Here is a 21,533-nt window from a genome sequence, read left to right as displayed (position 1 = left end):
GCGTTGGAGCAAGGAGCTGTGTGCTCAGAGTGTGAAGCTGCTGGGAGCTTTCTGGGCCTGGCGCTCTCCCCATCGCCTGTCTATTGGGGGGAGCCCCTGAGCCGCCAGGTGACCAGCGCATCCTGGCTGAGGTCTGTGGTCAGGGAGGGGACATGGCATCCGAGCCCTGAGCTGCCCTCCATCACAAAGGACAGTGGCGCTGTCTCGCCAACCCCCCCCAGGCCCCTGCCCATGCCCCCGCCCGTCACCCATCCCAGCCTGTCACCACCCCACCTTGTCCCTTGCCCCATCACCGCCCCTGCCCCCCATCACACTCTTCCTGCCAGCCCCACACCCATTCACCCTGTCACAGCACCCCCATGCATTATGAAAATCGGCTTATGAATATGCATAACTTGCTTTATGCAAAACGCATCACGGCCCATATCAGTTTTAACATTGCAATCTGCTGAATCTGTAGCGCCTATTTTGGTGCAGTACGTTCCTGTGTGTGACGCTGGAGCTGTGAAGTGTGAAGCTGGTTTTCGTTTGGAATGTGCTACGGAGGGGCCAGCAGGGATCCTTTGGGAACCGAATGGTGCAGGGCTAAAGCAGTGACCTGTGTGTAGTCTGGTTTGTCTGGTAAGCCCAAACCGTGGTTGGTACTAGTCAGACGTGGCCAGGCCACCCGACGCTGAACCCACTTTGGAGCTGGGCCGTTTGCACACAAGGTGAGAACAGTTTGAACTGAGCACAGAGAATTCCTGCCTCGGGCAAAAAGGTGGTAAGCGGGGGAAGCAAACCACAGGGGGCAGTCGCCAGATGCCAGGAGACCCCACTCCACCACCTAAGACACCTACTGGAAACAGCTAAGACTGGACGGGGGGAGGCTCAGGGCAAAGCTATGAGGTGGCTTAGCTTGTGAAAGAGATGATTAAAACAACTGCTTAGGGAAACAATTTGCATGAAACAAGTTTCTCTGTAGACTAGGATTAGCTGGAGTTTCTTTTGTTTATTTTAATTTAGTTATTTATTTTGATTTGTCTATTTGCACTTGCAACCACTTCAACCCTACTTTTTGTATTTAATAAAACCCTTCTCTTTATTAGCAAGCCAAGTGCAAATAGTTGTTATTGGGTCGTGGGGCAACCTCTGTGCATCGCTCTTTCAATGAGAAAGGGAGGCCTCCAAGCTTCTTCAGTGCAAAACTTTCAGACAGACTAAGGTGGCTTTATTTGGGGTTTTGGTCCCTTGTGGGGGCTGGTTCCCTGGGTGCTGTGTCCCGGGAGCTGAGCCCTCCTGCAGCTGAACTGGTTGAGTGTCTGTGTTGCTCTCCAGGGGGCTGTTACCCCAGCTCTGTGCCTTTGCTGGGGGAGACCAGAGCTCCTGGCCCAGCAGGACAGGGTGGTGGGGAGCCCCAGGGGCAAGGAGGCAGGCGTCAGTGGCTTGGTCAGCACATCGGGGTTTTCTGTCATGTCACCCATCATACCCCCCATCAGCCCTGTCCTGTCCTTGCCAGCCCTTCCTCTGCCCACCCACCACCCCATCCTGTTCTCACCGACTCTCCTCTGTCCACCCCATCCCTTTGGCCCTCAGCCCCAGTCGCTCCTGTCCGGGCTCCTCCATTCCCTGTTCCCTGGGCTGGTGGCTGGGCGGCTCCCTGGAGACCCTGCCCAGGCTGGGAACTCACCTCAGTGCGGTACACCAGCTGTTCGCCTCCATCGTCATTGATCCGGTAGATCTCCAGGAAGGGATCTGACTTGCTGAAGAGATCCTGCCGGGGAGGAGGGGTGGGAGGCACCGTGAGCTCCATGGCTGTGGGTTGTCCTGCCCCAGGCAGGGCCAGCCCAGAGCAACAGCAGGACCAGCCAGCCAAGGCAGCAGGACCAACCCCTGGGCCATCTCCCCGACACCCTCCAGTCGGAACCTTCCCCCAGAGCACGTCCAGGCCAGCACCACCCAGCACAGGGGCTGTAAGAACCCAAGAGCCACAGTGCCAGCACTGCCAGCCTCTTCCTCAGCCTGCGCCCCAGCAGTCCACCCTGGAGACTAGCCAGCCCTGAGGTGCCCACCAGCATCCCTGCCGGCCCATGCTGCCTTGAGGCTGGGAGAGGGAGAGCCCTTTGTTCAGCTGGGCGCAGTGAGCTGGGCAGGGCTCAACTGGGACCACGGCACCAGCACAATCCCTGGCCCACAGGGCAGGCTTAGCCGGGACAGCGCTGGGCAGGGCCACGGCCGTCGACCAGGACGGTGGGGGACGAGCTGGCCTGGCAGCTCCCATCACACACTGCCAGGGGATCGCTCCAGCTCACCAGCCCCAGCCAGAGCATTGGAAGGGGCCGGAGAGCCACCAGAGGAACTCGGCAGTTGTGGCCCCCGGCTCTCAGCAAACAGCTGCCCAGGATCCACATCTGCCTGCCCCTCAGGGAGGGCAGAGGGAGTCTGGCACCTGCAGCCACAGGCGGAGGGAGGCTACCTTGTCGTCCAGCTTCTTGGCCCGGAACGCCAGCTCCACGTAGCCATTATTCCCGGAAATCTCCTCTGACAGCACCTGAGCGGACAGAGCCATGGGGCCTTCAGAGGCAGGGCTGGTGCCAAGCAAAACCTGCCCGACCCTGGCTCCCGCGGAAGCCCTGTGCCCAGCCCCCATGTGTGAGGCCCTGGCAGGGACACGTGTGCCAGGCCCGGTGGCAGAGCGTGGGGAGGCCGCAGGGCCGGGGCCTCCACCCACCAATATCTGGTGTGCCACGCGGGCCGTGTTCCAAGAACAGCGTTCCTGGGCTGCACCGTTCCGGGAACACTGGCACAGCAGCGGGCAGGGCTGGGCTCTGGGCATTGCGTGTGGTTCCCGGCCATGGGCAGCAGCCAGGGACCAGTGAGGAGACTCTGGGTCTGCGGGGGGGTCCCCACCTTAAGCCATGTCTGCCCACCTGGGGGTGCGGGGAAAGGCAGACGGGCTGGAGGAGGCAGGCGGGAGGCAGGTCAGAGCCACGGAGGAGAGGGCAGGAGCCCTCTGGGACATGCGAGGGGAGAAATAGGCAGAGAGCTCCGGGCTGATGTGGGCAGGGCCAGGAAGCCCTCTGGGAACAGCTCCTACCCACAGAGTGGCAGGCTCCGGAGACTGCCCAAGAGGTACGTGGGTGTGCGGGTTTCCTGGCAAGGCCTTGGGCACCAAGGCAGCCAAAGCAGGGCCCAGTGTGGCTCATGGGCGGCCCATTCCTGGGCTCTTCCAAAGGAGCAGCCCAGGGAGACGTGTTCCCCTTTCCTGCAGGCTGTGGAGCACCAGAGCCTCCTGGAGTGCAGAGCCAGAGCCCGTCTGGTAGCACAGACTAGGCGGCTACTGTGACCAAGGTGGGGTGTGAGGATTTTATCCTGCACGTGTTTCCTGCTGTCCTGTAGTAACACCAGGCGGGTGCCTCAGTTTCCCCAGGCCCAGCATCAGCGCAACGGGGTGGTGGGCGTTTCAGTGCGATGACGTCTCACATGCCAGCAATGGCCCCCCTTGGTAAGCCAGGCAGCCAGGTGACCCCTTTCTTCCCCGGGACACAGGACAGAGGCGGAGGAGGGGCCTGGCGGGCTGGAACTGGAACTGGGCTGGTGAGTGGGGCAGTCTGGGCTGGCTGGAGAGGGAGGAAGGAGGACCAGGGCCCGGCTTGGGGACCCCTCTGGGCCCCTCTCCCCCAGCTGGATTGTCCTGACGGCTTCCGGTTCCTGTGCTGACAAGTCTGTTCTACGCTGTGTCCCTGTCGCCCGTCACCTCCTGTTCTCCCGCTGAGCGAGAGTCGCCTCTGCCTGCGGCCGGAGGGCAGGGCCGGGGACCCCACTCCAGGACAGGTGCACTCACCGTGATGGTGGACTTGCCGGCGTACTTCCCATACTTGAGGAACAGCGGCTTGGTCACTCGCTTCTGGGCCACGATCTGGGAGGGAAGATGCGGGCACGAGCTGGGGGGTGAAGCCGTGGGCCCGCGGGGCGCGAGGGAGGTGGGGTGGGAAGTGGAGGGCCAGCAGGTCAGCCCGGCACTGGGGCTGAGGAGCCCTGGGCTCAACCGACACCTCGCAGGGAGACGGCCACGCGCCTGGCCGTGGCACTGGAGCTGTGCTGGGAGCCACCGGGCCCATGGGGCCAGGCCACTTGGCTCAGGAGCGGCGCTAGAGATGCTGTGGCACGGGGGACGGGGGAGCGTCACGCTAGGGCTGCTGGCGTGAGTCACAGCAACATCAGCACAGGGGCCGGCAAACCCCTGCGGAGGGAACCAACACCGAGCTCTCCAGCCCGGCCGGGGCCCTGGCAACCTCCTGGCTGAGCCCATGCGCCCGCAGAGACCTGCCCCCCAAGGACAGGGAGGAGCAGGGGGACATGCTGTCCACCCCCGCCCCCGCTGGAGACTCCCTCCTCCCCAGGGAGACGGGCTCAACACAGGGCAGCCGCTACTGTGCTGAAAGGCCTTGCCGGTGGTGGCCTGGTTGGAGAGGTCTCCCCGCTTCCCCAGAGAAAACAAGCAAGCGAGTGAGGGTGGGGGAACGCGAGCGACACAGGGAGGAGGGATGGAGTGAATGGGGCGGGGCCTCAGGGAAGGGGTGGGGTCTTGTGGAGGGGTGTGGCCTCAGGGAAGGGGTGGGACTCATGGAGGGGGCGGGGCCTAGGGAAAGGGCAGGTAAGGGCAATCAGTTTGCTTGGTCCAAAACTCGGCCACGCCAATTGCCAGTGATTTGCAGGCTGCAGGGAGAGGCCCAGGCCTGCCAGGCTGGGCTTTGACACGCAAGGCTTGGCCTTTCCCAGCAGAACGCGCAGGTGCCAAGCAGCAGGGCTTCCTCACAGGGCTGAAATCGCCTGTCCTGGAGCTGGGAGCTCCCCTGCCCCACGGTCACATTCTGCCAGCCTTGGCCTCCTTAACCCAGGGGTATTTGGGGGTCCCCAGCCATGGGAGAGCAGCACACAACGGGCCCTCGACCTCCCTTGGCCTGGGCGTGCCACCAATGGCAACGGCAGCAGGGTGGCTCTGGCCCGGCAACGGGAAATGCACCAGCCACACGTTTAGAGCACCCCTGAGCCCTTGTGCCCCAGGCGAGGGGGGAAGAGCCCCCGGGACCTGGGCATGGGCCAGCAGCAGGCTGCCCCCGCAGGCATCCCCACAGCCCCTCCAGGCTGGTCCTGGGGCAGCAGGGGAGAGCGGCTCCCAGGTGCTGCCGTGGGGAGTACCTGGCCCACGGTGCACTCCATGCCTCCCAGGAAGTCGTCATCGTGCGTGCCCAGGCTGGCGTGCCCGTGGCTGTCGTACACCTCGAAGCGCAGCTTCTGCACCTCCTCGAAGTAATAGTCCACCGTGAAGACCTTGGAGAAGACGGGGTTCAGGTTGCTCTTGATGACTTCACTCCTGTCCACCTGGAAGGCAGAGGAGACCCAGGGCAGCTCCTTCTCCACCCAGCAGCAGCAAGGCCTGGCTCCGGGATGGGCCCTGCTCCCAGTGGGAGACCACAGCCCCTTTCCCCCCACAGCCCTGCACGGGGCAGGGTTTGGCTCTTCCCCCCCCACCCTCAGCTGGCCATATGCACTGGCAGGGAGAGGGGGCTCGCAGCTGCCAGCAACACCAACTCCCCCTGGGCACAGAGCAGCCAGTGGTGCCTGTCCCGGGCCCACTCCTGGCAGGCGACGTGCCAGGCAGGCAGGTGCTGCTCTGCTCTTTGCAATGGCCAGAGGGAGGCAGGATGTCACTGCCCCGTCTCTGCCTCTCCCCCAGCCGACCAGCAGCAATGGGCTCTCCATGGGGCGCACCAGGAGGGCACCCGGATGAGCCCTGTCCCTGCTCAGGGTACAGTGCTGTGAGCCAGCCATGGGTATGGAGCAAGGGTGAACCTAAGGCTGGGGGGCGTGAACTCCCAGGCCTGTTCCTGCAGCCAAGGACCCGATGGGAGCCAAGTACCCACACTGTAGGGACAGGCCACCCCTACCCGAGTGGGTGGCACATGGCCCCAGCGGGGGAGGGCAGGCGAGGTGCAGTCCCATGGGGATGCAGGCCCCTGCTCCCAGAGGAGACATGGCAGATGGCTCCCCTTGCCCCAGAGCATGGGTGGTGCCCAGGCGACAGGGCACCAAGTCTCATCAGGGCTGGAGCCCAGGCAGCCCTGGGAGATGCTCTGAAGGAGGTGCTGGGGGGAGAAGGTGGGCAGGGCCAGGCTGGCAGTTTGGGAAGACACGGCTGTCCCCTGTCACTGCCACCCTCCACCCATGGCTGTGAGCACGTTCCTGACAGGGGGGTGGCACAGCCCCTTCCCCAAGGCCCTGCCCACTCACTCTAGCTGATGCTGAAAACACATGGGTGGCGTGTCACGGCAAGGGGGTCCCCAGGCCCTGCCCCAGCCGCAGGCAGAGGCGGCTCTCGCTCAGCAGGAGAACAGGAGGTGACGGGCGACAGGGACACAGCGTAGAACAGACTTGTCAGCACAGGAACCAGAAGCCGTCAGGACAATCCAGCTGGGGGAGAGGGGCCCAGAGGGGTCCCCGAGCCGGGCCCTGGTCCTCCTTCCTCCCTCTCCAGCCAGCCCAGACTGCCCCACTCACCAGCCCAGTTCCAATTCCAACCCGCCAGGCCCCTCCTCCGCCTCTGTCCTGTGTCCCAGGGAAGAAAGGGGTCACCTGGGTGCCTGGGTTACAAAGAGCTGGGGGCCCTTTGCCTGCGTGTGAGACGTCATCACACCAAATCTCCCACCACCCCTGTGCACCAGCGCTGTGCCTGGGGAAACTGAGGCACCCGCTTGGCGTTACTAGAGGACAGCAGGTAACACATGCAGCCCTGCCTGGGGCATAATATTCCCCCCACCCCCCGCCCACCATTGCACTGAGCAAGGCTTGAGAACGTAGGCTGTGGTGGGGTCTACAAAAATAGCCACTTTCCAAAGCGGTTGCCATTTTCGAGCGGCCCAGGTCTTTGCCAGGACCTGCACGGCGGGTGGGGGTGGGGGTGGGGCTCTCCCTTGTGCAGCTCACCATTGCCACATGGCTTTTAGCACCAGCCACGCGGGGTTGGAAGGAGGTCAGAATCCAGGCGCAACCCAGCCCCGCAGGCACACGCGGCTCGCCAGCCCGGCCCTCACATTACCGGCGCTCGCTCGGCCCCCCGAGTGCCACACCCAGAGAGCAACCAACCCTCGGCTGCCCCCAGCTCCCCGGCTTGGCAGCGCAGCACTGCCCAGCTGTCACCTCTGCCGCCCCGTCCCCGGGCCCAGAGCACTGACTGCGCCAGCTCTCCTGTTTCAGCCCAGAAGGGTTCATGGCTGGGGACAGACAGAGGGACAGACAGGGGCATTCGCCACCCAAGCCCTGGCTGCGAGCACCGGCTCTGGGCTGGGTGCAGGGTCAGGACCCGGAGGGCTTGGGCCCCGCCGCAGAGCTCTTGAGGAGCAGAGGCCCTGGGGTGCCCTGGCACGGAGTGGAGCGGCAGGAGGAAGCGCACAGGGCTGGAGCCTCTCTGGGGATTATGCGGCAGCTGTGGCAGAGCTCGGTCCTGGAGTCTCTGTGCTGAGCAGACACCCACAATTCGACGGCTGCGCAGACTTAGCTGCAGCTCAGCCCCTGGCTGCGGTTCAGCTGGGGGGTCGGCCGCCCAGCACAGAAACTGTCGCGCTCTAGTCCTGCCCACTGGGCCACATCCTCCACCACGGGCTGCCTCTCCTCGCGGCCTCGCACGCCTCCCAAGGGAGCCCCCAGCTGGGATGTCCCTCATTCCTCCCCAGTGCGTTATTGCGCACCCAGCTCCGGCTCTGCCCTGGGGCAGCGCTGTCGTTGCCCAAGGGCTCTGAGCGCCATTCGGGGTCTGCCTGGGGGGCCGGGTGCAGCTCCGTGCCCACCTGGAAACACTGGGGCAGCTCCTTGCCTGCCTGGGGTGCCAGGGGCAGCTTGGGGTCTGCCTGGGGGCCCTCGGTGGGAGGGGCGGGGGGGGACTGTGCCTCTGGCAAAGGCGACTCTCAGGATTCTGAGAGCATCTCAGGGCCTCCCTCACCCATTGCCAGGGGCTTTGTCTTGCTGCAGCTCGCCCAGGGGCGTCACAGCTGGGCCTGCCTTGGCAGAGTCTCTGTTAGAGCTGTTTCCCCAAAGGCTGCCCCCCCCGGGGCACTGCGCACCCTGAAACCTGCCAGCTCGCACCCCAGCTCCACCAAGTAGCTGCCTCTGGGCACTCAGCAACATCACAGACGGACGGGGACAGAGTCACGGCCTGAACACGCAGCCGTCCGTTCTGGCTGGGCAGTTGGACGGCTGTTGTGCTCTGTGGTTCCAGATGCTTTAATGGGATTTCCTGGCACAGCACACCCCAGCCCTGGCACCCTGGTGCAAGGCGCTGTACAATGAGAACAAAGCCAGGCCCGGCCTCATTACCGGACTCACCAAGTGGCTGAGCAGTCACAGAGGACTGGTGGGAGCAGAGGGGAAGGTCACAGCTGGTGTTGGGTGTCTGCATGGGCACCGTTTGCTATTCAATGCTCAGGCTTCCCAAGGAGGCTTGCAAATATGTGATGAAAACACGTGAGTCTGGGACCACCTTCCTGAACATGTGCCTGGGCTGGGGGCGGGTTAACGGCTGTCTCCTTCTCAAAGCGCACCCCATTCAAACCCTAAGCAGCCAAATCCAGCACAAACCCAAGCAAGAGGCATCACTATTCACTGCAGCTTAGCGTGCAAGTCCCCGCCAGGAGATCAGTGCAGCACTGGCCTGCAGTCCCTGGCGGGGAGAGGCTCGGAGATTAGCAGAGACGAAGGCCCGGCTTTCCCTTTTGATTACACGCTGGTGCTTTCGACTCAGGACTTGCAACATGGATTTCGCCTGCATTTCAAGAAAGCCGTTTCCCCATCTCAGCTGCGCGGCAACTGATTTCAAAGTCCCAGTTTATCTCAGGAAACCTCAAAAAAATCTCCCCCCCAATGCACTGGGGTTATTAATTAGATGCAATAACTGTCTGGGCTAATCCGGCAACGCGTTGTTCGATGAACTCCAGGCACTCAGGTCCCAGCATGACCAATCTGAGGGCTTTTGGACAGGGCACAAAGAGAATGGCTGGAAATCAAGTCGCAGCGGACGCCAGCAAGGTTCCTGCTAATCTCTTCCATCAGTGGATGGATTATTTCCAGCCAGGTGTGGAATAATTGTTCTGTGCACCCAGGCGTGTGCAAATGTGCACCACCAACGGACACAAAACCTGGCTGCGGGCTTTCTGCTAATCAGCCGGGCAGCGCTGGAATCTCTTCTGGGCGGCCACACAGATGCCCGACTTTCTAATGGACTAATGGATGCCAGGTCAATGGGTGGGAAGAGTCGACACTCTTGGCCCAGTGCGTCTCAGCTGTGGAAGCCCAGAGCCGTTGCCAGGCTGCACTGTCATTTTTAAAACCCAGCGGTTTTCTGGAGCCGTGGAAATGGACAAGCTCTGCTCCTGTGTTTTATTGATTTCCTAGGCAGGCCAAGTGCTAATTGCAGGGCTGTGCTGTAGCACAGAGGCAGCTCCAGAAAAGTTCTTTGCCTCAGGAACGGCTCTGCAGGCCCATTACAGGAAGCGCAGTGTGCCCAGGAGGCCGGGGCGGTCTGTTGTTTCCCAATGCCCACCAGCAGCATGCCCACTGCTCGTGCTTTGAAGCTGCTCTGCAGCAAGCCAGGCAGGGTGGACCACGGGCATGTTCCACCCAGGCAGATGCCTGTCAGCCCTGGATAAAGCAGTGCTGGCACACGAGGTGTCAGGTGTCCCACTGGGACTCTCTGAAATACCAGCAGGAGACTGGACACAGAATGGGTCCCACTGAGTTACAACGAATCCATTGCCACCTAGGATGTCATCTTTGTCATTTCGCTGCATGCAACAGCCACCCAGGACTGGCTGGGACAGTGGGGTCAGAACCAAGATCCTCCCACTCATCCAACCCTCGGCCCCGCCCAACAAAGGAGACTCTCCGCTAGCTCTTAGCAGTATAGTGCCTATGACACACATGGAGCAGTTCTGATTCCATCCACAAGAAGGCAGCTGAGTCTGTTAATGGCAATTAGAGCCATCACCAGAAGCTGCACAACGGACTCACCAGGCCATCAGAAATATTCATGTTGTTTCCCCGACTGGCCACTCTTGCCAGTTCTGGGGAAGCCAGACAGGTGTTCCTCACAACCAGCCAGGGTCTCCTTCCCCTATTTCTCTCCTGGGCTGGCTGGTGGGGGTGGGGAGGGGGCAGTCACTGCTGCTCACCGTCCCCCATCTGGCACTGGGGCCACGTTAATCCCTCCCTAGCTGCTCCTGTGATTGTCTGAAAGCAAATGCCTATTGCTTCTCCCAAGCCAGGCTGGGGAGAGACCCCACTAGCAGAGCTGTTGGCAGGCTGTCCATTACTGCAGCAACTGCAGCCAGAGACCCAGCAGCGCATGCCACCCCATCGGGCTCAGCCTCTCCTGGCAGCGCCCGCACGCTGAACCGTGCCACCCGCTGGCGGCAGAGGTGCACACCCGCCATGGTGCTCGTGCCGCACCAGCCTCACCCCGCGCAGGGCTCCTGCCCCACCCCCTTACACACAGCAGGAGTGAAAACAATCTACACCCCACGGACAGGGAAAAAGCAAGAAGGTGAAGAGAAGCAAGTGTCCGCACCAAAGGAGCCTGGTGCGGCCCACACCTGGGAGATGAGGCCCCGGATGGAAATACACCTGAACCACCGAGGCTGCCTGTAGCGTCCTGGGGAGCAACACAAATCCCTCTCCACGCTGGCCCTGGGAAGGGCGCCCTCAGCAGGCGCCTGGGGCCAGCGAGGTGTGGGGCTAGGCTGGGCTGCCTGCCAAGAGAAGGTGGCACAGGCCGGGGAGTGCTGCAGAGCTCTGAGCTGAGCTGAGCAGAGAGGCTCTGCTCTCACTGGGGCTGGGGCCCACTGCCGCCGCACGGCCAATGGCAGGCACCTGCTCCCAGCACCGACTCCGCACAGCAGGACCACGTGCTTGTGCGGTCCCGGGCACCGGCCCCTCTGTGCTGCCGGGGCTGAGGAAGCAGCGGAGCACAAGCCACGTCCTATGCCCTGCCCAGCAGAGAGCCACTAGCCTGTCAAAAGCCACCCCGGCTCTGCAGAGCGCTGCGTTACTGGGACACTGGCCCCAGAACCCGTAGCTACTGGCAGCAGCCGTGCTTTCCAGGGGAGGGGCCGCCAGAGCCCACAGAGCACCAGCCCGGTCTCCTGCACAGGTGGGTCCTGGCGCTCTGGTGCAGGTGGCTGCAACAGTTCCCCGGAGCCCAGCTGGGAGGCGGAGCAGCAGCCATGCACACCTGCCCCGGGGTGACTGCTGCACTGGCAGGGAAAGCATCCAAGCGGAATTCGGCAATCAATAGGAGCTGCAGCGAGCGCGGGAGCCACCGAAACCACACGACGTTCCGGCTCGTCCTTGGCCCAAGGTTGGCGTGGGTCTGTCTGCACCACTGGGAGAGACCCCCTCGCCTGCGGGGCACTGCTCAGGGCGTTTGAACGGGGCTGCTGCACAGCGCGGCCCGGGGCGAGGGCAGAAGGACAAGCCTCCCGGCTGCTTCCCTCGGGGGCCAGGGTCCTGCCCCTTTGGGCAGGTTCTCTCTCTCTCTCCTCTGGACTCTCCTCAGGCACCTTTTCCTAACAGCAGCACCCTCAGCTGGGGGCCACGAGAGCAGGGCAGGGACCGCTGTGGCTTTCTTACAGCAGCCTTTTGGCAACTGCGCCCCATTGTTACTCATGTCCAACACGTGCCCCACTCTGACCCACAGGCTCTTTCTAGCACGACCACTGCCAGGCCTGCTGCTCCCCAGGTATACCTGAGCTTTGGATTTTCCTGCCTATGGGCAGGTTCTGCACCTGCCTTTACCGACTTTCAGCTTCCTGATTTCAGACCAACTTGACAATGTGTCAGGCTGTGACCATGTGGGTGTGTGTGGGTGAGAATTTTATTCCCTTGGTTGGGCTGTGTGTGTTTCTTACAGTCCTATACTAGCACCAGGCGGGTGCCTCAGTTTCCCTAAGCACAGCATTAGAGCATAGTGGTGATGGGAGTTGCGGTGTGATGACGTCTCACACGCAGGCAATGGACCTCCAGGCTCTTGGTAACCCAGGCAACCAGATGACCCCCTTTCTTCCCCGGCACACAGGACAGAGGCGGAGGAGGGGCCTGGCGGGTTGGAATTGGACCTGGGCTGGTGAGTGGGGCAGTCTGGGCTGGCTGGAGAAGGAGGACCAGGGCCCGGCTCAGGGACCCCTCTAGGCCCCTACCCCAGCTGGATTGTACTGACGGCTTCTGGTTCCTGTGCTGACAAGTCTGTTCTACGCTGTGTCCCTGTCGCCCGTCACCTCCTGTTCTCCTGCCAAGCGAGAGTCGCCCCTGCCTGCGGCTGGGGCAGGGCCCAGGGGCCCCCACGCCGTGAGACAAGGTGAGTTACAGTTCTACTCCTGTCCTCCAAAGTGCTCGCAACACCTCCCCGCTGATGTCAGGTTTTACACACAGACTCCACTCCCTTAGCCAAGTCACTGGTGAAAATCTCAAACCATGCTGGCCAGAGGCCGAACCCCGCAGCATCCCCCCAGCGACACACCTTCGCTCCCGGCTCTTCAAACACAGCCACCGGCTTGTCACTTCCATCCAGCCAGCTCCCTTGTGCAACTCCCGGCAGAGCTGCGTCCGACGCCTAACCAGCCCCCAGCTGCAGCACATCGCCTGCTTCCCCCACCTTGTGCACCTGTAGCCCTGTCACAGCAGGAAATCCCATTTGACCAGCACTGGCTGTTCCTTCTCCCTGTTGTACTCCAGGTGCTCGTAACCTGATAGTTTAATGAAGCTGTTGCAGCATCAGTCCCGATATCAGAGCTAGGCTGGATGCTCTGTAGTGCCTGAGGCCTCTTTATTCCCCATCTAAAGGTAGGCACGAGGTCTCCCTTCTCGGGGCCCTCATCCGTCTTCCACCAGCCTTCACAGACACTCGGGAACAGCTCTCAGATTGCTTCCGCCAGTTCCTTAAGTACCCGAAGGCGGATTTCACCAGGCCCTGCCATGCACGCTGCATCTAACGTTTCCAAACGCACTTTAACCTGCTCCTGCCTCCCCCTTGTTCTTAATATTAATTACACTGAATCTCTGGTCGCTATGAACCTTCTGAAGGAAGCAAAATAGGCTGTACCCACGGTGACAGCACCGTCACCTGTCCCATACTGTGCCCACGGTGATGTCTCCACCACCTTCCCTCTGTCAAAGTCAAGTCTGAGGTGAGTTCTGAAGCTGTGCAAGGTGTGATGTACTGGGGGATACGTATGTGGGGGGGGCCCACGGGGGTGTGGGACTCCTGCTGGGGGTAACCTGGCGACCAGGTGACACCTCTGGGCTGCAGACAAAGGGGGAGGTGGAGCCTGAGGGGTTTGAACTGGGAGTTGGGAGCAGTGAGTCTGGGCTGCGAGAGAGAGAGACAAAGGAGGGGGCCAGGCCCCGGCTCTGGGGGCCCCTCGGGGCCTCCTCTCCCCAACATGGATTGGACTGGCTGTCTCTGCCGGCTGTACTGACTCCTCTGTACGATGCTGTGTCCTGTCGGCTAATAAACCCGCTGTTCTGCTGCTGAGTGAGAGTCACTCCTGCCCGCGGCCGGGGACAGGGGCAGAGCTTGGGGACCCCTGAGCCCATTACACAAGGCAGCAGGGCACATACCCTGCTGGCCCCACCACACCAAGCACCAGAAGCAGCACAGGGGCTTCCGGGGGCACAGAGCTGCACAGGGCACGAAGGAGCTGTCAGGCCTACACGTGGCCCTGTCCCCCAGGCACCATGGGGCCCAGGGGTGCGGGTTGCAGATGATGTCCTGCTTGGACTCCGGCTCTCAGCTGGCCGTGTTTGTCTGGGGGTGGGGTTGGCCTTTGATGGACCAGGTTAAGGCAGAGGTGCCCAGGCAATCGCTGGGCTGGCTGTGGCCGGGTGAGCCTGTGACCTGCCGTGGGCCGGGCCTGGCATGCACAGCCCACTCGCGCCCCGGGGCTGCTGTCGGGCCCTCACTCCAGCGGGGAGGCGGCGGGGCCCGCGGAGAGCAGAGGGGCTCCGGGGGCTAGGGGTGCTGGCAGGAGCTCGCGTCCCTGTGCACAGCAGGACGGGCACCGTGCGCATCCTCTCGGGCGCTGAGCCGCGCTGGCAGAAGGAACGGTGGAGCCACTTCCAGCAGCGGAGCTGCCGCCCACACGCCAGCCCCCTCCCAGCTCTGAGTCAACAGGACAACTTCCTGCGAAGGCTCCCTGCCAGGACAGCACCAGCCCCCGAGCTGGACCCCGAGCAGCCCGCTGCGGGCGAGGCAGATGGGGCGCCAGGTGGCAGTGCCCCCCCTGCCAGCACCGCCAGGCACTGGTGAGCCACGGACCTGCTGGCTCCCTTCCCCGGCCAGAACTCTGCGTGGGCATCGGGCCACCGCTAGCACCAGCTCCCGCCTGGCCGCGTTGCTGGGCTGGTGAGCCCCAGCTCCAACCACCTGAGCCTGCCAGGCTCAGCCCCCGGCCCAGCAACACTGCCCCCCCCCGGGAGTCACCCCACAGTGGTCAGCGAGCTGCAGCCCTGCAGTCCATGGGGCTGGGTCCAGGGCTGGGGCACAGGGTGCGCATGGCACCTTGTGACCCCGGCACCACAATGCCACAGCTCCCGCTGCCCCAGGGCCAGGCCTGGGTTACTCCAGTCCCAGCCTGGGATGCAGCTGGCCCAGGCGGGATGGGAGCCCCAGCTGTGGAGGGGAGCTGCTATTTCCTGGTCTCAGGGGGCGGCCATCCAGAAGCCCTGTGCTCTGTGCACAACAAGCCGTGGGTGGGGGCCGGACAGGCCAGTGCTGGGGGCACCGGCAGGGCTTGCCACAGGTGCCTGTCACCAGCTGGACCCTGCAGCCGCGCCGAGGGGGTTTGCTCCTGTAGAAGCTGAGCGAGGAGCTCCCGACACGGCCTGAGGGGCTCAGCTGGGACACCCCCAGAATCCATCACTCACTTTCCCCTGGTAGGTAATTCACGGTCATTAGCCAGCAGCGCCCTGAGCCCTAGCAGCCCCAGGGTGTGGTAGGGGGAGGAGCTATCCCTGCCTTCTCGCAGGGGAAACTGAGGCACGGCATGAGCCTGAGACCTGCAGGTTCATTCATGTATTGCTCAGGCCAGGGGGCTCCTCCCGGCTGACCCCCGCGTGGCACTGGCTGGCGTCTCTGGCCCACCTGCCCAGCGAGCTGGCTGGAGCTGAACCAGGGTCAGTTGCCTGCCTGTGCAGGCAGGCCGGGTCCCAGGTGTGCAGGGATACGGCCCCGGCCCTGAGCGATGGCACAAAATAGTGTGAGTGCTGCTCAAAGCAGTCCTGCCAGCAGAGCTGTGCGGTGCCGTGGCACCAAGGGCGGCTCTGCAGGGCTCAGGGGCGGGGTGGCCAGGAGCTCCCTTCGGCAGCATCCTGTGCCTGGGGCTCCTGGCTCTGTCACTGCTTGTGGGAAGGCCCTGAACTGCCCAGGGCTTCAGGCCCTCTCTCTGGCCCCCGGCATCTGCGGTGCACCTGCAGGCGCTGGGCGCAATGGCTGAGCAGGCCTCCTGCTGGCTGCCACGCCTGCCCATGGGCCCAGGCTGCAGACGCATGCCAGGGTGGGCCTCGCACCTCCATGCGCATGGCAGGACGCAGAGGCTGACATGGGGGGTCCCCTCCAGAGCACCCTGCCCTCCTGGCACCTAGGGTGAAGTGGCCTGGCTGTTCCTAGCCAGGAGCGCTGGCTAGGGAACCCCAGGGATGAGCGCACCTCAGGGGCAGGTTAACATGTCCCTGGGCTGACTCCGAAGGCCAGCCGGGAAAAGTGCATCCAGGAAGCAGTTTTCAGTGGACGCATCCCCCGCAGCTCCGCGGCCAGGCCAGCCTCAGGGGAGGGACAGAACTCCTGAGCCAAGTGACACGTATGGGGGTGGCTGTGTTAGTCGGTACCTGCAAAAACATCGAGCATTCCCAGGGCAGCTGTTGGACTAACGTTTGTTGGAGCTTAAGCTCTGGGGGGCATCACGCATCTGATCTCTGCCCACGGCAGCTTCTGCTCCAGGAAATCTGTTAGTCCAGAAGGTGCCCCAGGACTGCTCACTGTTTCTGAGCCGGGGGACTGCGGCAGCCTGCAAGAGACCGGCTCAGGGCCTGCCCGTGCGGCGCAGCCATAACAGCCCACCGCAGCCCGGATGCTCCGGGGAGCCCTGGGCATGGGCCACCCACAGCGCGACGGCCCCTGGGCCCCACCCCAAAGGGACCCAGAGCAGCAGGTGCTTAGGGAACACTGGGGGGCCACAGAGCAACTGACAGGGGGGCGCTCAGGCATGGAATGTGCTGTCTCCCACAAGTGTGTGCTCACCGCCCCGCCCCACCCATCCCTGCCCCTACTCCCAGCACCTTGGGGGGCAACGCCGGCCCTGGCCCGGGGAGACGCTGGGTTCAGGGCCAACCACAGCCCCACCCCCACTCCCAGCACCTTGGGGGGCACCACCGGCCCTGGCCCTGGATTCAGGGCCACTCCCAGCTTTGCCCCCACTCCCAGCACCTTGTGGGGCACCACCGGCCCTGGCCCCAGGGGTACACTGGGTTCAGGACACCCCCAGCCCTGCCCCCACTCCCAGCACCTTGGGGGGCACCACCAGCCCTGGCCCAGGGGAATGCTGGGTTCAGGGCCACCCGCACATGAAAAGTCCTGTTCAGTGTTAGCAGCGAGCTCCCGGCCCTGGTCCCGACCTGGTCCCTGCTGAGCCCTGCTGCCTGGGCTATCCCATGCTACAGCCACGCACCCCCTCTCCTTCCAGCCCTGCTGCCGGCCCCACACCTACCTCCATCCACTGGCCCTGTGACTGCATGAGCAGCACCACGCAGGGGTCCGACTTGTTGAGCGTGTCCCGGTCGAGCAGGTGCTTGCAGCTGACCCGCAGCTCCACTTTGGCGACGCAGGTGGCGGAGACCACGCCCAGGGAGGACTGGGACGCCAGGTCTGGGCCCTCGTTCATGCTGGCCGAGGGCGGGACGGGCAGGGCCCTTGCTGGGAGGAGTCAGCGGTGGACAAGCGGGCGGGTGGACGTGGCGCTAGGACCTTGGCGCGTGGGCACAGAGCATCCGGGCTGCGGTGGGGTCTCTCCCGTCAGACAGGGCTGGGGGCAGCAGGGCCGGCGCTCAGGGGAGGGGCCAGCGCCCAGCACCCCCCCAGCGGGCAGGGCCTTCGAGTTCTTCCTCACTGGAGTCTCTGAAACCTGCACCTCATGGCTGTGCCCAGCAGGAGGCACCGCCACCTCCGGAGCCAGCGGCCGAATGACGCCGATTAGCGTTTCTCTCCCCCAGCTATTAACGAGGGAGGACGTGTTGTTCTGGTCCTCGTGGCGTCTGCAGGCGGGTGGCTCCAGACGCCCTGCTCAGCACTGGCGCCGGCTGCCGATGTGCCGCCTGCCCCGCTCCTGGCTCGGAGTCCCCACCCGCCCGGGAACGGCGGGTTCCTGCTGCGCCGTCCCCTCGCCAGGCCCTGGCACGCTGCCCTCGCCGCCGCGGGGGGAAAGCCGAGCCGCGAGGTCGCCGGGCGAGGCTGGACAGGCGCCAGATACGCCCGCCTGGCGCGGGCCGGGAGGCGAATTGGTGTGGCTGGGCCTAGCCGCAGATGGTGACGCAAGGGGCACCCGGCCTGAGGAGAGGGGGTCCTGGGGCCGGAGGGTGAAGGAGGGGCTGGACGCCTGGGCGGGGTCAGCGTCTCCTGCTGGCGAGCTTGGCAAGCACTGGCTCCCCCGTGGCTCTACAGCCCCGCTTCTCCAGGGGGCAGCCGCTGGGTGGGGTCACCTGCGGGGGTCAAAGTGCACAGGTTGGATCGAGGCCCAGGACGGGGAGGTGCCCCAGCAGCTCAGCGCCAGCTCCCCAGGTGCACGCGGAGACCCAGGCTCCCCTCCCCGCAGCCCACACCCGCTGGCTCTGGCCTGCCAGCCTCTGCTGGCAGGAGCACAACCGAGCGGCTCAGCACAGCTCCCAGGCGGGCAGGGGCGTGCCAGGTCCCAGGCGGGCAGGGGGCAGGTGGGTGCCAGGTCCCGGGCAGGCAGGGGCAGGTGCGTGCCAGGTCCCAGGTGGGCAGGGGGCAGGGGCGGGCAGGCTGGCCATAGGAGGGACCCCTCTTCACTAGGGATCCATGTGAAGGCCTGGTCTTGCCCAGGGCCCTGTTCTGCCCAGCTCCGAGGATGCCCTGCTGCCCAGGCAGCCTGAGAGCACGTTCCCCTCTCGTCCATCTGCTCCCAGCAGCCGCTTCCCTGGGGCTCCCTGGCAGGCGGTCCCCCTGCAGCAGCGTTGCTAGGCGAGTCTGGGCGGCTCTCCTCCACCCTCCACGTTGCCATGAGACGCACCGTGGGAACGGCACGGATGCTCCGGAGACCACCCAGCACACCGGGGCGCTGACGCTGGCCTGGCTCTCGGCCACCCCTGGGCTCAAACCCCAGCACACGTCCCAGGTGACAGGGAGCCCTGCGGCCCGTGGCCAGGCTGCTGGGGCCGTGCTGCTCCCTACTAACCCACGAGTCTCTGCCCAAGAGGGGCCCAGGGCTGGGACAGCAGGAGGCAGCAGGCCAGGAGCGAGGGGTGCTGGCCTGTGAGCCCTGTGAGCTGAGCGCCTGGGCGGCTGCCCAGGGGCAATTCAGGGGCTGCCACGATGGTTTGCAGAGCTCCCACAGCTGGCAGGGTTGTGTTTCTGCTGGTGGTGCACAACCACACTTGCCTGGGTGCACAGAACAAAATTTGTTCCACAGACGGTGGAAAAAATGAGAGGGACCAGCGGCTTTGGCAGAGCTGGGGCGAGGGGAAGCCAAGGGCTGGGATCTCCAGGGTTGCGCATGAAGCCTGAGGGACCCTGGGGGCGCTGGAGAAGCAGGGGGTGTGGGTTGGGAGCGAGGGGTGTTGGCAGAGCTGAGGAGGAGCTCGGGGCTGGGCGGGAGGGGCTGCAGGTGGCTCGGGATGTACCTCCCAGCTGCAGGAGGCTGCGGAGTGGGCACTAGGGTGAGGCGTGGGCAGGTGGGCACCAGAGACCCAGCTCAGTGAACCCGCTGTCCAGCACAGACTGAAAATAGGGCAGGCCCCTGGGCGGGAGCCATCAGGCTGCGGCAAAGCAGAGTGCTCTGAGGGCAGCCGGGGAGCTCCTGGCAAGGCCCCGGTGCCCACGGGAGCCAGGGAGGGCAGTGAGAAGAGGCAGCGGGACAGGGACTGCAGCTGGTGCTGCTCAGCCCCTCAAGGCCAGCGACTGGGTCAGGCTCCAGCCCTACCTTGCTGGGTGCTCTGGGCCCCAGGGGCGCCAGGCAGCTGGCAGGAGCTGGGAGACGTGGGGCCCACTTAGCGGCTTCCTCAGACCACAGGGTGTCCCCGGGGCACTCCTGGGGAAAGCGTGGTCCCGGCGGCTTCTCTGGGCTCATGCTGGCTCCCTGCAGGCAGGGGCTGCAGCCGGAGTCCCCCTGGCCACGACCAGCCCAGGCCAGAGCTTGGCACTGGAGAGGGAAGCTGGGAGCTGCCTGGGCTTCACCATGCAGCCGGCTCTGGCATCGCAGGGCCCAGCAGCTGCAGCCAAGGGGCCGGCGGATGGGGGCGGGGGCGCAGGGTACGGAACGACGGCCAAGAGCTGCACTTGGGGGGTGGGGGACCGGCCTCCCTCCCCGCCACACACCCCTGCTTATCGCCCCTCCCCAGGTGCACCGCTCAGCCTGGCCTCCCCATACACCTCATCCGATCGCCCCTCCCCTCCCCACGTACACAGCCCGGAGCTGGGGCTGAGCCCCCCCACCTCATCCTATCCCCCTCCCCGTGTCTGCCGTGCTGGGGCTGAGCCCCCCAGCCTCACCCTCTCCCCCTCCCCGTGTCTGCCGTGCTGGGGCTGAGCCCCCCAGCCTCACCCTCTCCCCTCCCTGCGTATGTCGCCCGATGCTGGGGCTGAGTCCTCCCAACCTCACCCTCTCCCCTCCCCACGTACACCTCCCAGTGCTGGGGCTGAGCTCCCCCACCACCTCATCCTACCCCCTCCCCGTGTGCACCGCCCTGTCCTCCCCGCTGGGCGGCTCTTGGCAGACAGCCCCCAGCCAATCTGCTGCTAAGGGGAGTTGGGACCCTTCGGATCTCGGTGTCCAGCTCAGCTGAACCTCTGCACCCTGCCCCCACCTCCTGTGCAGCCAGGGGGGTCCTTGCCCCACCCCCCACCTGTGTAAGCAGCAGGGTCCTGCTCCCTCCCTGCCTTGGGTGGACCTGGGGGGTGCCCCAGGCCAGGGCTGTGCCCTGGGCCCAGCAGGGACCTCGCTGCCCCAGCTGTGGCTTCAGGCTGCTCTATCAACTCCCGAGAGTCACCAACGTGCCCCTCACCGTGGTGCCTGGCCCAGCGCCCCAGCTGGCAGCTCTGAAGGGGTTACATGGGCCTGTCTGTGCTCAGCTCGGCCCCCCCTCGCTGCCTGAGGAGCTGTGACAGAGCAGCGCAGATGGCAGGGGGACCCCCCGGGAGGGCAGGGGTGTCAAGGCTTCTGCCCCCGCCCCAGGTCCCCTGCCCTGGCCCCTGGGTGCAGCCCAGGGCTTTCACGCTGGGGGTGCAGCTGGCTCCTTCCCGGGCACACAGCCCTGCTGGGTCCTGCACACCCTGAGTCTGGGGCTCGGACCCGGCGCGGAGCCACGCCACACGTCGCTCGGCCTTTGCAGTCACCAGGGCTGGGCCGGCGGCTCTTTGTGCCAGGCGGCAGCAGCTGCCAAAGTTCTCGGGGAAAGTTCTGTGGGCAGAGGTCCATTGCCCTGCCCCACGGCGTTCGCAAAACCTCTGGGAGCAGCCCCCCGCCAGCAGCACCCGCCTGGCAAGTCCCCGCTCGCTGCCGGGGATCCCCTGTCCCAGCCCTGCTCTGCACCCGCTCCTGCTCACCTGCCTGCGGGCCCTCCCTGTGCCAGGCGCACTTCCCTCTGCACTGCCTCCTGGCCCCGGCGAGCGCTCACCCCACGAGCATCCTCTGCCAGCCGGAGCCGCCGTGCGGCGCCGCCAGCCACCTCCACAGCCTCTGACTCAAGCTGCAGTTCATGAGTAAAGCCCTAAGAGGGAGACTAGCAGCAGCTTTTAACTGCTTCGCTGCCAGCCCCATCCCTGCACTGCTGGGCACAGCCCCACAGAGATGCCAGCCCCAGCCCCGCACTCCTGGCACAGCCCCACAGAGATGCCAGCCCCAGCCCCGCACTGCTGGGCACAGCCCCACAGAGCTGCCAGCCCCAGCCCTGCACTGCTGGGCACAGCCCCACAGAGATGCCAGCCCCAGCCCCGCACTGCTGGGCACAGCCCCGCACTGCTGGGCACAGCCCCACAGAGATGCCAGCCCCAGCCCCGCACTGCTGGGCACAGCCCCGCACTGCTGGGCACAGCCCCACAGAGCTGCCAGCCCCAGCCCCGCACTCCTGGCACAGCCCCACAGAGATGCCAGCCCCAGCCCCGCACTGCTGGGCACAGCCCCACAGAGATGCCAGCCCCAGCCCCGCACTCCTGGCACAGCCCCACAGAGATGCCAGCCCCAGCCCCGCACTGCTGGGCACAGCCCCACAGAGCTGCCAGC

General features: G+C 64.8%; 1 protein-coding gene across 2 annotated transcripts in view; it reads right to left on the bottom strand.

Annotated features, from left to right (window-relative positions):
- Positions 1–20,986, bottom strand: part of CPNE7 (copine 7) — a 40,074-nt gene extending 19,088 nt beyond the window's left edge. Inside the window, exons 1-6 of one of the 2 annotated variants that reach the window (XM_075008780.1) lie at positions 20,858–20,986; positions 16,788–17,775; positions 5,182–5,364; positions 3,824–3,898; positions 2,456–2,530; positions 1,670–1,753 (exon numbers count right to left, since the gene is read on the bottom strand). In XM_075008780.1, the coding sequence (XP_074864881.1) occupies positions 1,670–1,753; positions 2,456–2,530; positions 3,824–3,898; positions 5,182–5,364; positions 16,788–16,961 (591 nt within the window). In that variant the 5' untranslated portion in view covers positions 16,962–17,775; positions 20,858–20,986. The remainder of the gene's footprint in view (positions 1–1,669; positions 1,754–2,455; positions 2,531–3,823; positions 3,899–5,181; positions 5,365–16,787; positions 17,776–20,857) is intronic. The other variant, XM_075008781.1, reaches the window with a different exon arrangement.
- Positions 20,987–21,533: the final 547 nt, after the last annotated feature.

This window comes from Carettochelys insculpta, chromosome 14 (genome assembly GCF_033958435.1).
Source record: "Carettochelys insculpta isolate YL-2023 chromosome 14, ASM3395843v1, whole genome shotgun sequence".
Classification (NCBI taxonomy): Eukaryota; Metazoa; Chordata; order Testudines; family Carettochelyidae; genus Carettochelys; species Carettochelys insculpta.
The sequence above is the reverse complement of the archived record's forward strand: the minus strand, read 5'-3'. Positions and strand labels throughout refer to the sequence as shown.